Source organism: Rhipicephalus microplus, chromosome 9 (genome assembly GCF_043290135.1).
Source record: "Rhipicephalus microplus isolate Deutch F79 chromosome 9, USDA_Rmic, whole genome shotgun sequence".
Taxonomy (NCBI): domain Eukaryota; kingdom Metazoa; phylum Arthropoda; class Arachnida; order Ixodida; family Ixodidae; genus Rhipicephalus; species Rhipicephalus microplus.
In genome coordinates this window covers 46,592,780-46,611,173 of record NC_134708.1, presented here as the reverse complement: position 1 = coordinate 46,611,173, position 18,394 = coordinate 46,592,780, and the positions used below count along the sequence as shown (strand labels likewise).

Here is an 18,394-nt window from a genome sequence, read left to right as displayed (position 1 = left end):
GCATCAACTCAAGCTCATGGTTAAAAATTCTATAACCATCTACATTCTTTGAACTGTAATTGAGTGACTACTCTTTTAATAGCTATTTTGACACTTGAGAAGACAAGCTTTGTACGTAGGGCAATATAGTTAAGCACTTGAATTTGGATTGAAGTATGAAATGAACTTCTGTATTGGTGACGAATGCCTTGTCATCTAAACCAATGCAAAACCTACTGCTTCTCCAGTTTGATGATAGACCATATTGAACGAAGCTGCTGTGGGTAAATAACAACATATGCATTAGTAGATGCCAAGAAATCAAGCATGTAGACAGATTTTGTTTTGATTTTGCAGAACATTTCGAAATTGTCTTTTTTTGCTGCACTTCGAGGAGAACCCGCATGTGAGACTCCAGCTAGAAACTAAATATAATCTTAAAAAGTACATTTTTGTGCCACACTATCCATCTTACCCATGCACACATGAAATGAGTTTTCAGTGATATTACATAACTTTTCAGACTGAAAAAAATTGATCAACACAAATACTGAAAACAAAAAGTTAATGGTGATGATGAACAACACATGCAGGGTTGTAAATGATTCACTGATGAATACCTGTTATAAATTGTCTACTCTTGTAGACAATTTATAAAAGGTAGACAATTTAAAACACTAACTACATAGTTAGTTGGCTTAATTTACACTGCGAGGCAAGTCTACTCCTGTTGTCAGAGTTTGCTCTAAGTGCCAATGTGCAGCAACTCGCTCTGAGATTCCCAGGCAATCAACTGCCACTATTTGTCAGATCTGCCAAAATTTTGAGTGTTTGTACTCTCCTTTTTGGACAATCTGGGCAAACGCTCTATAATTCATAGTGACTCATGAACTCATCATTTGCTATTAAAAGCTGAAGAAGAGACATGCTCAAGAATGTGCTAAAGCTCAAGGAGTCACTACGATTTTGACAACACAACTTTCAGCCAAAGTTGAAACTCTTTTCCAGTGGATGAGTGACTAGTGCTGTGCTTGAAGAATGTTTCCACATCGACTTGCAGGTGGTCACAATATTGAAAGAGCTCAATCAACAGTTCCCTTTAACAGTGTAGTTTACTGTGCAATGGTGTAAAAAGGGGATGGGAAAAGGTGATATATTCCTTGACCTGAAGCTCATCCACTGAAAACCTGTAAGCCCTAATCTCACAAAGATGGAATAAATGAAATTTCATACAGAGTTTGCTGCAAAAAAATAATTTAAAAAGCCTATCTATAAATACTACTTAAATAATGTATCATAGACGCAGGAATGAAGTTTATGATTCCCGAAATTACAGCGACAAACTTAAAACATGAATGACATTATTCTGGGACATTTCTAGGTAAATTGTGCGAAAATGAATACAAAAATAAGTACTTTGTGAGACTCTGCACAGAAGTACAGAAATGATGGTGATTGAATGCTAGAGGAGTGCAATATGTAGAACGTTGACTGGAAGGAATAAAGTTGACGAATGTGAAGTAACATGCAGTATGATAATTATTATCTGGGATTTTACATCCCAAAACCACAACATGATTGTGAGAAACGCCGTGGTGGAAGGCTCAGAAAATTGCGCCCATCTGGCGTTCTTTAACATGCACTGACACCACATAGCAGACCGGCATAGACCACTTTGCCTCCCCCGAATCGCAACCACTGTGGCCGGAATCGAAGCTGTGACCATTGGGTCACTAGCAGAGCCCTGCAGCCACTGATCCACCGTGGTGGACTACATTCAGTACAAAGACCTGCTACATTTGAAGCAAGATAACCTATAGTTTCTCCTCAGATGCAAGAAAATTCCATCATTTTGTAGTATTTACAGCCCTCTAGAACAACTGTATCTTCAATGAAGAGCCATTTGCAAAATATAATGCGATTACATACTTAGGGATACTAGCTATCATTAATGGCATTGAGAAGGAGCAGCACAAATACACATGTCCAACAAATTAAAATGCCCCGAGTATTTTTGTTTCATCACAACCTTATAATCTCAACAAACTCAACGCATTTCAAAGTCCAAGCAACTCAAGGCAAGCTAATTAAAGGCCAAGACACTATCACTAGTAATGTAAGTGGAATTGGTAAACTCATTCAAACACTTATCGAACATTGATTGCTTTAACCAAATTGAGCAACAGTCTGACAAACACATTATCACAAAGATATCAAGTTGTTTCGATCAGAACATATGAAGACAAAATAAGCACCTTTCATTTGTGAATTGCAAGTAAAATCATTTTGTTCCTTTAAGGCAACCGAAAGTTGAAGTTTCAGGGCAACTATAAAGACAGACAGAAAGAACCACGGAAAATTTGTCGGAAGCTCAACATGTCAATTGTTCAGCTACAAGAGAATGCAGGGTGCAGTGTTTGTTGTATCTGGTTCCATCAGGAATGAAGAAACAATAAGAGTTATCTGTAGCATTCCATCCCTGGAAGCAACTTATATGAATTGCAAGTGCAAACAAGGCACAATGAAAGCTAGCACAGTTTTATATTCAATACGGTGCATTTATAAAATGAGCAGAATGAGGGTGCAAAAACAGCTTATTCTATGCAAAGAGCATGAGGTTACACAAAATATGCCAACTGTTCTCATAGCCATGTTTTGTGTGCAATTACAATTTCTTCCCTTTCTCAACCAGATGCTTCTCAGTTCTCAAAACATTTATATAATGACATCAGGGCATCAAATTGGTCCAATAGAAGTATGCTTGCCATTATAATTTTGCAAAATTCTAATATACTTCATTTCGTGAAGCCAGGATGTGTGGCGTTTAACGTCCCAAAACCACCACGTGATTATGAGAGACGCCGTAGTGGAGGGCTCCGGAAATTTCGACCCCCTGAGGTTCTTTAATGTGCACCCAGAAAGCCAGGAGAGAATGAAGTACAGAAAAAATAGAGAACAGTAATTGTAGTTCCTAACTGACGTGTACCTAACAACTACAAAAAGTATTACAAACAAATTAAGCAATAAGAAAAAAAGAACTGCCCCTGTATTTTATTATGCAAGACACCACACGACTCCCATGTCCCCGGCCAATGCCAAGAAAGTTGTTACTCTGCTATGTGGCACATTACTTAAATCTATTTTCCCAAAAAAGCTGTAGCATTCTCAACACTCGCATCAGGAAATGTAAAGTTTCCTACTCTAGCCTGAATCTTCCTTTGAGGAAGCAATGAAACTGTTGTAAGACGATTCCTTGCCAAATGTCCCAGTCTTTTTTGTGACCATTCCACACATTATGGAAAAATTGTGCTGACTTCTTTTACAAAGGCTATGTATTGGTAGAATATTCTAGAGAAAAAACAGGTTTTGGTCACGTGGGAGCCTTCCCAATTTCGTATAATTTCGTCCGAGTAACGCTATTGAGACTATCCTTTCTTGTTTCAAAGCAAAGGTCTGTGTACATATTAAAATGAAGCATTTGGATAAATTGTTCGAATCTGTCATATATGGCTCCAGCAATTTTTTAAAATTATTCTATGTATTTTTTCTCTTTTATTAATGCCTTGTTATGTATGAATACCCCAGAAATAACTAATTACTCTACAAATTCTACATTTCTGAGTGAAAATATTTCCAGACCACTGTAGTTTGTAAACAATGCAAGCAAAAATCAACAATTTGAGAAAATCTTCTTTTTGGTTCACATTAAGATGCAATTTACACAACGTCGCAGAATCCAATTTAAGAGCAACTTCCTACCTCAATTGACAGCACGTAAGTTATTGTCACATTAAAATATTGGTTATTACAATAGCTTTTGAAGTTTCCTATTCACAACAATGGGCTACTCAATTAACGAATCTGCCATATGATCTAATGGGAAAAGACCACAAGTTGAACATAAGCAGGACAACCTAGTCTTTGAGATGACATGCATGAACCTCGGATGCCTTAATGCACTTGATGCGCATTCACTTCACATTTACATTATAACTTCAGCATTACATTACTTTTTTTTTCTTGAATGCATCATTGTGCTGTGTTGACACGCTCCTGCCACGTCGATGCAAGCCCTTTCCTTGTATTAGACATCCTAAGAATGGTGGACTGGACGGGAACCGGAAGGACAAGCAGATGGTCTTGGCCAAGGAGCTAGGCTTCACAACGTCAAGATGCATGACTGTTCGAGATGGGCACACATTCGAAATCTCCTACTTGCACTGTACGCTATTAAACTTTTGTGATTATGCGGGCACGTTTGTTTGTCACACGTAGGACATCTCCAACACCACTGCGATAACAAAAAGGATAAAAACACAGGTCAGCAGTTTTCAAATTTTCTTTCCTGTATTCTCAAGTCACTTTCATTGTGGAACCCTGGTGTCATGCGAAAAAGTGGACTATTATTTTAAAGCGGCTACTTACTGTCACAAATCATGACGCAACAGGTTCAGTAAATACACACGTACGCAGGTACCTATATTTACGGGTACAAGTATGATCACTGGCATCAGAAAATCTTAGTATGAGTCACTCGGAGCCTGCTCATAATATTTCTGCAGTCCTGACGCACATAATAATATCCGGGGTTTTAGATCTCGAAACCATGAGATTATTATGACACACGCCAAAGTGGAACACTCCATAAATTTTTGCAATCTGCTGTTCTTCAACATGCACTGAACTCGCACTGCACACAGGCCTCTACCATTTTGCCTCCGTCTATATGTGACCGCCGTAGCCGGGATCGAAACTGCAACATTCAGGTCAGCAGCCGAGCAACGTAGCCACTGTTCTATCGAGCTGGATAAATCCTGAGACACAAAGAGAAGAAAATATACAACACACATCTTTTCTTGCATACTAATTTTCCATGTTTTCTGGTGAAACAAATTTCATATGACATGAATAATTTCAGCAATCCCGCGAGGTTCGTTTCATTAAGGTTTTCCTGAAGTAGTCTCAAGAGAGTTTACGAATGGTTCTTGAATTGCCACTCATCCAGCTTACGCTGTGACTGGGCCACGCTTTCCGTGCAGGCCTGCCATTTTTTCTCTCAAGATTTATGAATTTCAGTGGTCTGAAAACACATTTATTGACAAAAGTACCTGCGGTACTGTAATTGTTGATTACTGGGGTATTCACAGATGATACGGCATTACAAGAAAAAAATATTCAAACATAGATTATATAGGCAAAATTTGCGTAGGCGTACCTGGCAGAAAAATTTAAGCAATATTAGCGAGACTGAAGTTCCTCAAACAAATGCTTTGGATTATTATGTACATCAATTTTTCAAATGAACCAACAAATGATACTCTCAGAATTACTTCTTTAACAAGTTTCACTGTTCCGACATTTTGCGAAATTCGGACGGCTCTCACGTGACCAAAAAATTTTCCCTCTTTGAAATATTCTGCCAATTAGCTGTTTTCCAAGGAATAAATCGACAATATTTTGTTCTACCACATTCGAGACCGTGGCCAAAATGGCTGGGACATTTGGCATGGAATGACCCAGCCTATACTAGGGTAGAACTTCCTTTCGTCTGTTAAATATACACTGCTTCTGATAATGCCATCATAAAAAGACGAGTGCTTTGTTACATAAGGAAATTCATTATACTAAAGCCTGCTTTTGAAATGATTACATAATAAAAGTAAACTACTCCTTAATAAACTTGCAGGAAGTACGAGAACTTGACACATAATTGACCCGACTTCAATTGCACACCTGTCTCTTTTAAGTTTCTTAATACCGTATCTAATATACAGGTGCTAAAAGGCTAAACTCATTAATCCATTTACAGCGAATCCCCACAAAGGCAAGTCAAATCTTTCTCATCAAGCAAAGCTACGAATAAGGAGAGGAAGCAGAGAGACGAAGGAAGCGGAAGTGATACCACTTCCCTATCTGGGTAAGACGAGTAGGGAAGCGAGCAAGAGAGGGGAGTGGGAGAGTGGTGCAAAGAACGTAGTGATCGCTACCGAGAGAGATGGGCGCCGACAATTAAAGTCTCTTTACCGACAATGTGGACAGCGCGCCCCTTCTTGCCACACCACGTGCGCGATCGCGCCGACGGGCGGGACGCCGTCGCGGCACGGTTCCCGCTAGTGTGCGCGTACTTTTCCCGGCTGTAGGCCCGGCTCTCACCGGCGTTGCGAGGGTTAGCGAAGCCGATCGCATTCGCTAATGGCGACGTCAATGCCGAAGAAGCGCGATTCAGGGAAGCCGAACGCAAGCGTCGGCAGTGGAACACCAGCAACACCTACGAGGTGCGAGTCAAAACACCGATCGCGTTCAAGAATACAGTCAGCGCGCAGGTAACACCGACGAGACGCGAGCCAAGGAAGAGCGCAAGCGTCTTCAACGAGTACATCCCGCCTCTCGGTTTAAACATTGCGTTTTAAACAAACGTTTATAGGCTAGCAACACCGCCCACTGACCAGAGGGAGTTGCACTGCTCAGACTGTCCCCGTCTTAAAGTCGCTTAGGGGCACACAGAAAGTTGACGCGTGTACGTATCCACTGTGTATCCCCGCTGCGAGCCACAATCAGCACGGTGATGCAGGGCGCGCGAGACGTGCGTATCGTGTTCCATTACAACCGACCTCGTCTTAATGCTGCTTTTTCTTTGGGGGGGGGGGGGGGGGGGCATCCGCTAGGCTACGTGGTTTGGCACTGCAGCCTGATCGGAAAACTCAACTGTAAGGTGCCTACACCGAGTTTCGCTTGAAACCGTTCTTTCAGAACCCGTGCCGACGCCCGTTTCAACTGGGTCAACGCCATACGCACCGCGGCTGCTTCGCATCCCATCATGGTTCCCTTCAAAGAGATGATCCATAGTTTTATAATGACATATCACATTTTCGTTATTACCCGCGCCTACATTGCTCGGGGTACGAATTACGAACCTGTAATAATCCAATCTCTAACGACATTGCACAGCGCTTGTCAAAGAAAAAATAAGTAACATGCACCAGTTTGGAATTGTGACAAAGGAAATAAGCAGCAGTACATCACCTGCGAATGTTGGCTGCTTGACGACATACACACATTTCGTCGCGCGTGTGCTGTCGATTGTGTGCCTTCGACGTTCCACTTAGGTACCATTGATACCGCGACTCCACTCGTCAGACGCCTCAGATTACACCTTCGTGGGTATTCTCAGAAAAGTGAACGTACCTCCGCAGCCTCAAAATCACACTGGCGCTTCAAAGACGGCGAACAAAACTTTTCAGACGAGCTAGAAAATAAAAGTGGCGCCATAGAGTATGTTACTCTACCGTGGCGCGTTCGTCCACCTAATGCCTCCTAGATTTCCTGTGCCTGCCAGATTATCAGTGGTCACTTGGGAAGCGGTGGTTGTCGGAACTATGGTGGGAGCGCTACTCAAGTAGGGTGTCTTCAAAAATATTTTTACGTTCTTGGAGCCTATATGCAACACAAATAACGTAAAAAGTTTTTAAAAGGCGTAAACGTAAATATAACTAACCCTACGTAAGTGACGCCAACATTCAGCACGCAACTTTTTAATACAAGGCATCATTTGAAGTTAGTAACAAACACCGAAATTGTCGATCTCAAAGGCCAAGTACAAACACTCCTATTCCTACGTAGGGAGCGCCGCTCTAGATGACCGGCGTTATGCGCTCATTCGGCAGGCACAAGAAATCTAGAAGGCGGTGGTCCACCACACGATAAACAAACAAACAAAAAAAACATAAAGTTTAATGAAAAAAAAAACGCGCATTGAGCGTCATTTATTGGCACTCTATTCGCATCACAATTAGGTTCGGTTTTGAATTCGGATTAGACGCACGGACAAATTTTTACTGCATTTAATTTTTCAAGAACCAATAAATTGGTCTACTTATCGCATGTACATGGCAAGCGAGAGTTTGCATACGTTCTCAGACAAAATACTGCGTTCAACCAATTGTTTGTCATTTCTTTATAAACTTTTTCATTTCGTTTTAGGCATTCACCGTTACGCGAAGTCTGTTCCTGTAATTCTGCCCATAACTAAACATGCATTCTCACGAGCGCATCGCGTCATGAGTGGCAGATGTAAAAAAAATAATAATAATAATACTGCTTCAAACGGGCTGCCAAGCTCGGCTTGACGGTCCCTACATGGGATTAGCAGGGTGGCGCGGGGTCTCGCCTGCGTCTTCTCGGGACCAAAATAAAGTTTTAATCAATAAATATAAATAAATCAATCAACCAATCAACTGTTTCTTGTTTTTGTAAGCCTCCCGAAGCTTCGTTTGCTTGTGAGAGTTGAAGCTTATTCTTTGTGTTTAGTGTGCACCTCTGACTAGGCTTTTTCTCCAACTTGAAAGAAGTGCAAAGAACTTGCGGCCTGACGTAAGTGAGCTGACGAACTTCCTGCGTGCTCAATGAGCTTAGTTTCGGTTTCGCCTCGCGTGGTGCCTTGAACTTTGTATTTCTAAAATGTGGGTGCATCAATTTATGGCGTCATACAGCTCTTAAAATACAGAGAACTATCGAAGAATTATCAAAAGTTTTCTTCACTACTTAGTCTTCACTGTTTAGTTCATTTTAACCTTAGGTGCAGCAAAGTTTTTCCGCCTCTGCATAGTGTTCACCCGTGATGACGACAGGGACCTTACTGTCATGAAATTTCAATAAAATAATCTGTATCGTCTGCAAAAAAGTAAACATATAAACTACTGTGTAGTGAGTGCGTGTGTTTGTTTGGCATGGTTGAACTGGAAGGAACCGCCGACACCAATTTTGGAAACTCTAGATATACTTGGATTGTTTGAGAGCCCTGCGTGCGGGGGCACTCGATCTTGACCGATTATTAGTGGCGAACGTTGCCCATGACATATTTTATTTATTTATTTATTATTATTTATTTTTACATACCGCAGCCCGTAAGGGCTATGGCAGGAGTGGGTAACAGGCCTGTACAAAACATGGTGTAATACTTTGCGAAGGAACGCAAAATACAAAGTGGCAATACATGGCATCAATAGGTGGCATAATGAAGACATGGTGGCAAGGAAGAGAACACAGTAAACAGTGAAACGAAAAAAGACAAACTGTCAAAGGGTATTTATGGAGAACAAGAATTCATTTAAGGGCAAAGAACATATGTCACCGGATAAGTTATTCCAAAGTTCAACATTTCGTGGAAAGAAGCTAAATTTAAACGTGTTAGTACGGGCATAGAATGGTGTCATATTCAAAGGATGGTATTGGCGTGTTGAAGAAGGTCTGGAACATGTTAAGTAGAGATCTTTTGAAAGTTTGCACACGAATAAATTATATAATGTAATAACTTGAGAGATTCAATGTTCCTTCGCGATGAAAGTAGAGATAAGTTCAAAGATGGTAATGCTGACCTAGGTGAAAAAGCAGAGTCATAACGCCTGAAGATGAATCTAATGGCCTTTTTCTGTACCGATTCTATTTGTTTTATTTCGCACTGGTTGTAGGGGTTCCATACAGGTGACGCGTATTCGAGCACGGGGCGGATAAGGGTCTTGTACACAGTTAGTTTTGTATCGCTAGGGGCCGCAGATAGTGTACCCCGGAGGCAACAAAGTTTTTTTAGCGCTTTAGAAGTAATGTAATCAATATGGTGAGACCAGGACAGGTTAGGAGTGAAAAGCACGCCAAGGTATTTATATTGGTAAACTCTCATCAAAGACAGTCCATTAATTGAGTAGTTGAAATCTGAAAGAACTAATGTATTAGTAAAGGACATGAACACCGTTTTTTTGTAGTTAATCATCATTTGCCAGGAACCGCACCAGTTACAGAAAGATGCAAACGAATAGTTGAGAAGGATGTGATCATTGGGCGAGTGGATTACATTATATAAAACACAATCATCTTACAATCGAATCTTACAATGAACAATATCAGGCAGGTTATTAACATAAAGCAAAAATAACAAAGGCCCGAGGATTGAGCCCTGCGGAACACAAGAAGTGATTTTGGCCAGGGAAGAAGCAACGGAATCAAAGCACACAAATTGAGAACGGTTCGAAAGAAAGCAAGAAATTCAGTGAACTAATTGTGGGTTATTGAGGATCTTATTTAATTTGTGCAAGAGTTTTGAATGAATAACAGTGTCAAAGGCTTTAGAAAAATCGATAAATATGGCATCAATCTGATATCCTGCGTCAAGGTTCATGGAAATGTCATGTGAAAAGGCAATAAGTTGCGTCACCGTGCTGAACCCGCGTCGAAACCCATGTTGAAAATTGGACAGAAGGTTATTAGACTCGAGGAAGTTCATGATATGTTTAAAGATTACGTGTTCAAGCATTTTACAAGAGTATGAGGTTAATGAAATTGGTCTATAATTGGAAAAGGAGTGCTTATCGCCGGATTTGAAAAGAGGAAGGACTTTACCTATTTTCCAGAACGAGGGAACGGTACCGGTGCGGATCGTTGTGTTAAAAATAATTTGAAAATAGCGAGCACACCATTGGGAATACCGGAGTAGAAATGCATTGGGAATGCAATCAGGACCACTGCATTTTTTTTGTCTAGATTCAATATAAGGTTCAGAATGCCCTCTGCGGTAATTGTAATATTCCCAATGGAGATATTAGAGAGACGATTTCGGAAGGGAGGAACAATGTTATTGTCAACAGAAGAATTGGAACTAAAATAGTCATTGAAGGCATTTGGTATATCAGCTGCGTCACATAATGTTTCGCCATCAGAGGTGAATGAAGGCGGTAACGTGGATTTAGGAAGGATCGAACGCCAAAACTTTTTGGGATTAATTTTAAGCAGAGTTTGAAGCTGCACCCGATAATAAAAATCCCTAGCCGAGTTTGTCATCCGTCGAAGTTCTTCTTTCGCGAGATTGAACTTGGTGATAGTGTCAGGGTTATTGTTACGTTTAGATCGCCTGAGGCGATTCACACGGCGTGATAAGTGGAGAATGTCGCGATTCATCCATGGAACACTGGGATTAGTCTTTTTCGTTTTTAGTGGAATAAACTGCCGTATGCAGGAGTTAACAAGCCGCTCGAAGAAATCTACAAGGGCGTTAGTGTCACCACTGAGACTTAGCTCGTTGAACGCTTCAAAGCTATCGAACAATTCCTCGATAATAGAATTATCATCAGCGTTATTGAAGTCAGGGAAAGTTGGGAAAAGCGAACCAGGTTTCGGCAATGAAGAAGGAATGTTAACAACAACTGCACTGTGGTCAGATATTCCTTTGATTATCTCATAAGTGAAGCCATTCTGCGCAGCACGAGCACTAAGAAAAACCAAATCCAGTAGGGCATTGGACCTTGTGGTGCCAGTAACGATCTGGAGAAGCCCAGCAGAGAGTGACAAATTTAGGAGTGCTTTGTTAATAATGGTATCTCGACCGCTGTGGGTCAATGCCGACCAGTTAACCCCAGGTGCATTGAAATCACCCAAGCAAACAAAATGTGCCGCAGAAAAGTTATGTTCAAGAATGAATTGGCTGAGGGAGTGAATGCTTTCAACCGAACACCCGGGAGGGCGATAAAATACACAGATTACAATTGACTTTTTAGGAAGATGCAGTTTGCACCATACTGATTCAGTAGCAGCTGGAGAAGGTAACACCAAAAACTTAAGGTCAGAACGCAGTAGCAAAGCAACACCACCACCTTTCGTATTAGAGCGATCAAACCTGACTGCGATGAATCCTGGTGGGGTAAATTCGGAATCAAGTATGCCATCGTGTAACCATGTTTCGGTGATCCCGATCACATGGGGGGAATACGAGGAGACAAGAGAAAGAAGGTCTGGAAATTTATTAGTGATACTCCTGGCGTTTAGATTAAGGAGGGTGAGGTTATCTGGTAGCTTACGGGCAGTTAAGGAAGGCGACGAAGAACTAGACTGAACGAATGCAGACACAGAAGGGGGGCGGTTTACATTAACCCGACTTTTTAATAGCATGTTAAGGTTAGTGTCCCAGTAATGACGAATGCCGTCCATGTAAACATGGTCGAAACGTATTTTAACTGTGGAACCATTGCTACGATGAGATGAGGTGACCTCCCAAAGTTTCCTACATAACGAACGTACTCGCGTAGAATAATTTTCAGCAATGCAGAAACCAGTGCCTTTTAGCTTTGGAGCATTGCTCCAGAATATCCATTTTATCTCTGAAATCCAACAGTTTGAGAATGACTGGACGTGGAAGGCCATTGTGCGTTGTACCGATACGGTGACAGCGCTCAGTACGAGGGCACGCCATTTCCAAATGCTCGGACATAAATTTCGCAACGATAGTGAGTAAAGAAACATTCGTTTTTTTTTATTCCTCGGGCAAACCATGGACGATAATGTTGTTCTTTCGAGAGCGATTTTCTAGTTCGTCATTTTTAGAAACAAGTTTTGATACTGTTTGTGATAAATGCAAAATCTCGGAACGATCTGGCTCAGACAAACTGTTCACATGGGAAGATGCCGGCATTGATTCGAGTGCTGACACACGCGCTTCAAGAGACTCAAGACGGGTGCTGAAGGACTGCTTAATATCAGAGATATCGCACGCGATTTGCTTTTGACCAGCCAGTATCTGTGAAAGAGTTTTCGTGACTGTATCAGAAACGCCCGGAAAAGAAGTGGTTACCGATACATCAGAGGCTGATTTGGCGCGATTCGATGGTCCTGTGGCAGAATCAGTTGTGTTATTAGTAACCTTAGAACGGGTTTCCTTGAGAGGGCCCGGGTTCAGTTCAACGTCACCGTTTAGGATAAGACGATGTAAGCAAAACGCAATGTGTGAATAACATGAAACAACACTTTGTGGGTAGGCACAGAGCAGCTGAAAACGATCATCGCTTCTAAAGAACGCAGCGTCTGCGAGGTAACATACCTGCAAAAACAAGCGACGATCAGGCATAGTGCTCACACCGCTCCTGCCTAGCCCACTGAAGAAGGTGCTGGGATGAAGTCCTTTTAAACGGGTCGAGTGTGACGTCACTTGGCAGGCGTTGGTCGTCTTCCAGGGGTCGCTGCAGGCATTCCGGCAAGGTGAGCGAGGCAGACAGCCCAAGATAGGGCTATCAAGCATCACCAGTCTGCCAGGCACGTCGTCGATAGGCGATTCCGGAGGGACCGCGACGTTCGCATGCGCAGGCCAGGGTGATGGGTCAGGCACGATCCTTGGCTCAGCAGAACACAGCAGCAGGGCGGCGGACCAAAAAGCGAACTGCAAAAACAAGCGGCGATCAGGCATAGTGCTCACGCCGCTCCTGCCTAGCCCACTCTTTAATTTAGTTTTAAAGAAGGCGTGCATGCTGATCCGGGAATTCTGGAGCAATCGAGATTTTCTGTAGTTTGACGTAGACCGGTGATCATCTCGGGACGTTGCAGAGGTCTATCAAGTGTTGTCAACGTCACAGCACGTTTGCTGGGCACTCAGAATAGCCAGACTGGCCTCCAGCGAGGACTATCGTTCGTCACCCGTGTCGCTCTATTGTCAGGCTGCTCCTAAGGAGCGTTTCATTTATTCATTTTCATTTATTCATTTTTCGGACAGTACAAAAAGCATTGCCCGCGGTCAGGACAAAAGGAGGTGGTTAGCCTCCTGACATGGTCCTGCTCGCGCTGGGCGTAACAGTAGCAATAGAAACAATATAAATTATTGCAAAGCGCACACATAAACATATATACATACATAAAATATATACATACAAATAAAAAAAGGAACAAAAGAAATCACTATTGTAACATTAGAAATCATTGCTGAGCACACATAACATATAGACATACACAAAAATATATACGTACAAATAAAAAGAGCAATAGAAATAACCATTATAACAATAGTATTCATTGCTGAGCACACAAACATATATATATATATATATATATATATATATATACACAAAAACATATACATACAAATAGTATGAGAGACTGTAAGCTCATCCTACCGTGCTGAGAGTGCATTTATCCTAAGTGTTAAAGAGGGACCGAATTTTCATTTTGAATTTTTTTGAGTTGGTGCACGATCGTGCTAGTTCAATTATTACAGGATGCTCATTACATAACTTCATAATTTGGAAGTCTATTGTTTGCATTCCATAGTTTGTGCATGTTCTTTCCACAACTATGTGTGTTTTACAAAGGTCGTAGCCGGTGTTCCTGCTTAAATAGCGACGGCTAAATGAACCCCAGTCTCTCGATACTTCACAATATATGTACATCGACAATTTTATTTTGTAAACAAGGCAGTATTGTGGAATTCTGTACTTTAACATGAGAGCTGACGCATCTACATTATACCACGAATTAAGTAGTCTAACTGCTTTCCTCTGTAAAGAAGAAAGCTTTTCATTATCAGTCTTAATTCCTGTTCCCCACACTAACGAGCAGTAACTAAAATGAGAATGTACTATGGAAAAATACAATTCCTTCTTTAAGTTAGTTGTTAAAAAGTTACGTAAACGGTTCAACATGCCTATAGACTTCGCTACCTTCATCCTTACATTGTTCACGTGTATTGACCAACTTAAATTTGATTGAAGAGAAACGCCTACAAACGAATGATTGTGTACTAGATCTAGTTGCGAATCGCCGTAGTATAGTTTCATAATGTAATCTACTTCTTTATTTTTAGGATAGAAAAGGATGAAATTTGCCTTTTTAACATTTATTTTTAGTTTATTAGAAGATACCCAGAGATTAAGCTCTTTCAACCAGTTGTTTGACATCGCCTCTAGCTCCTTCAAATCATTCCCAGAAAAGAAAACACTCGTATCGTCAGCATACATTAATACCTCCCCAGTAAAAGGGATATTAACAATATCATTCACATATGTTATAAATAGTAGAGGGCCCAGTACAGAGCCTTGGGGCACACCATATTTGATTACAGTTTCTTCAGATTGAGCATCCTGGAGACAAATGTACTGTAGTCGATTGTGCAAATAACTACGGATAAGATTTTGTGCTTTACCTCTAAAGCCGTATGCTTCAAGTTTACAGAATAAAATTTCGTGTTTGATGGAGTCGAATGCTTTTTGGAAATCTAGATATATAGTGACTGTAAATAACCTGTTTTCAATATCTTGAATGATTTTATCTTTTATTTGTACAAGTGCCTTTTCTGTAGACTTTCCCTTTTGAAATCCGAACTGTTGCTCTACAATAACATTTTTCGCTGACAAAAATTTATTAAGTCGCGTGCATAAGACTTTCTCTGCAACTTTAGCAAATATTGATAGTACAGATATTGGTCTATAGTTACCCAACTCATTACACTTGCCGCCTTTATGAAGTAAAGTCACACGAGCAATTTTTAGCCTATCAGGATAGATACCAGATGATATCATTTCATTAAAAATGTGCATTAATGGCTTTGCAATGTCATGTGCCACGACCTTAACTGGTGGAGCTTTTATGCCGTCTTCTCCGGCAGCTGATTTGTTATCAAGAGAACCTAGAATAGACATGATTTCATCTTCTGTAGTAGGACAAATAAATAAAGTGTCTTTCACAGCACAATGCACGTATGTCATATAACTTTGTTCTGGGTGCACAGTATGGAGGGGTTCAGCAGCTCCAACATTGATAAAATAATTGTTTAGCAAGTTTGCTAAAGAATCCCCAGAATACCTCACGCCATCGACTTCTAATTCCGCTGGTACTCCTGATGAAGGGGTACTTGTCAATTCACGAAAGACCTTCCATGTCTTACGACTGTTTTGGGCGACGCTTTCAAACTTGCGTTAAAAAAAGGCAAGTTTGGCCTTCCTTAGGTCGACATTTAACCTATTTCTAAACTTCTTAAATTCCTGTAATATTTGAAGATCGCGTGTTTTTAGAAAATTAGCAAATAATTTTTCTTTTTGTTTAATACGATAATAAAGGTCGCTCGTGATCCATGCCTTCCGGACCTTTCTGTGCTTCACTACTGTTGTTAAAGGAAAAGCAGTATTATAACCGTGCTGTAATTTTGACACAAATATTTCATATGATCTAGATGGATTTTGCTCGGAGTACACGTCTTCCCAGTTTGTGCTGACGACTAGAGACTGAAATAAAGTGATGCTGCGCTGATTTATGCGTCTCGAAGTGAACTTTTCTGGACTGGAATAATTATGCGTTGGAAAAATTGCAAATATGGATAAATGGTCACTGATATCTGAACCCAGGACACCAGAGCATGTTTCAGCCTTTGGTACATTTGTAAAGCATAAGTCAATGAGCGTATCACACTCTGGAGTAACCCTGGTGGCCTGGTGAATTAGGTTATCGCAGTTATTCGCAAGCATAACTTCAAGTAACTGAAATTTTGCTTGATTATCGGTAAACTGATTTACATTAAAATCACCGACCATAATGACGTTCCATTTATTAGCATTGGCATAATGTAGTAGCATCTCGACATAGTCAAGAAAGTTTGAGAGTGCCGCCTGAGGCGGGCGGTAAACAACAGCTGTAAGAAAGTTGCGGCACACAATAGCAACCGTTTCGAAATCATCGCACATGCAAGTAAACTCCCTCAGAGTGTAGAAGTGATTACGTTGGTGAACATAAAGGGACACACCCCCACAACGCCTCCCGGAAACGGTAAACAGAAACATGCTTATAATCGACAAAATTGTGCACTTCTGCGTGATCTGAGTACCAAGTTTCAGAGAAAGCTAAAAAATCAAAACAATCTAACTGAGATAAATATGCCTCGGTTTCGACATGTTTATTTCTGAGGCTTCTTGTGTTCATGTGAAAAAGTGAAGCGTGTTTCTTATGGAAGCAATCCTCCACTTGTACTAAGCTATTGAAATGCTCAGAAGTTAAATGAATAGCCATTGTTTACTAGAATCAAGGGAGTTTCTAATCAGGGGATGTTACGTAATTTTGGCCAGATCATCCTCGATTGAGATTTTGATTGCGCGCATGTCAGGCTGCTTGCGCACAAAGATTCTGCCCTCTGAAGTCCAGACGAACTAATAATCTTTTTCTCTTGCTTTTTGCTTCACCATCCAGAGCAGTTGTTTGTTGGCTGCAGTCAAGTTGTCAAAGAATTTCACTCCCGGAAGCCTGTTCATTAGTTGCTTTCGTTTCGCGAACCATTTTGCCCTTACTGCTCTTGATGCAAATCGGAGGATAGCGACTGGAGGCTTGCCTTCTTTGGTCGGGAGGCGGTGCAGCCCGTCAATGTCATTCTCAGATAGTTCAGGGATCTCAAGACAGCGCGCTATTTTATTAACTTCTTCAAAGAGGCTTTCATTCTCGTGAGGATTAATGCCGTGAATTTCGATATTCTGTCTTCTACTGTACTGCTCCAATTCGCTCACTTGTTGTTTCAACACCGTAATTTGCGTAACTTCTGGCGACTTCTCTACAGTTTCGACTCGGCGACGCAAATAAGAAATGTCCTTCTCTTGCCGAATGAGAGTATCTTTTAGTTCATCATAGGTATCAGACAAGTGCTGAACAGATGTTTCGATGTGCCGCACTGTATCCTGCAAGCCCATTAGTCTGTCTAATTTTGTCTCTAGCACAGAGATTTGCGACAGCTTCTTGCTGATTTCTGCCAGCTGTGCCTGCAATGGGCCAGGCGCAGTTAGTGTCTCACCCCGGCAGCCACCGCATTTTTGGGTTTTTCTAGATGAGTCTTTCATTGACCGAAAAGATCGGTCACTGATTCCACTGCACTTTCCAACATGAAAAACCATGCTACATTCAGCACATGTCACAACTAGATCTTTTTCTTCAAACTGTACCTCGCAAGATGAGCATCTAGCGACAGCAGACATAGCAACGAAGCTTCCAGAAGGCGAAACTCATACAAGTACAATAGCTTGAGGGGCAGCAGCAGCAGTGAGACAACGGAATTAATGCTATGGTATCGAGTAATAAAATTGTCTCACAAACCTGTAATGAATACAGGTTGCGCTTAGTGCACGATGTGTTGATCCGTGTCACTGCTACCGCTGCCACCCACAAAGTGATGGTAGCTGGCCTCTGGTTGACGCTTTTAAGGGCTGGCCACGACGCCAATCTGTACACGTGTCTGTACTTCCAGGCTTGACCGCGGTGACAGCTGTCGGCGCTCGATAAAACGATATCCTGGTTGTTCCTTCACTGCTGGATTCTGTAATGAATACAGGATGAGCTTAGTCCACGATGTGTTGATCCGTGTCACTGCTACTGCTGCCGCCCACAAAGTTTCGCTGCGCAAGCCACGAGTGCTTTATAACAAAGTTGCATCTTGCAAGAAAATATGTCTTTTAAATCCGAAAATATATAGCTTATTTTAAAGACGATAGTTTTTCTTGGGGACCTTCGACGCAAAAATTTTGGTCTGTCTGTCTGTTAATATGTCTGTTTGTCCACTCTCAACGGCATTGGCTACTTTGAAACGGTTGACCCCATGTTGCTCAAGATTCCGCATTCATGCTTGGCGATTGCGAATTAA

The 18,394-nt window shown here is 41.4% G+C and overlaps 1 protein-coding gene across 12 annotated transcripts in view; it reads right to left on the bottom strand.

Moving 5' to 3' along the window:
- Positions 1 to 18,394, bottom strand: part of LOC142771727 (uncharacterized) — a 189,086-nt gene that overhangs the window by 6,916 nt on the left and 163,776 nt on the right. For all 12 annotated transcript variants that reach the window (XM_075873540.1, XM_075873544.1, XM_075873541.1 and 9 more), the window contains one exon: positions 12,839 to 13,174. In XM_075873540.1, coding sequence (XP_075729655.1) covers positions 12,839 to 13,174 — 336 coding nt within the window. The remainder of the gene's footprint in view (positions 1 to 12,838; positions 13,175 to 18,394) is intronic.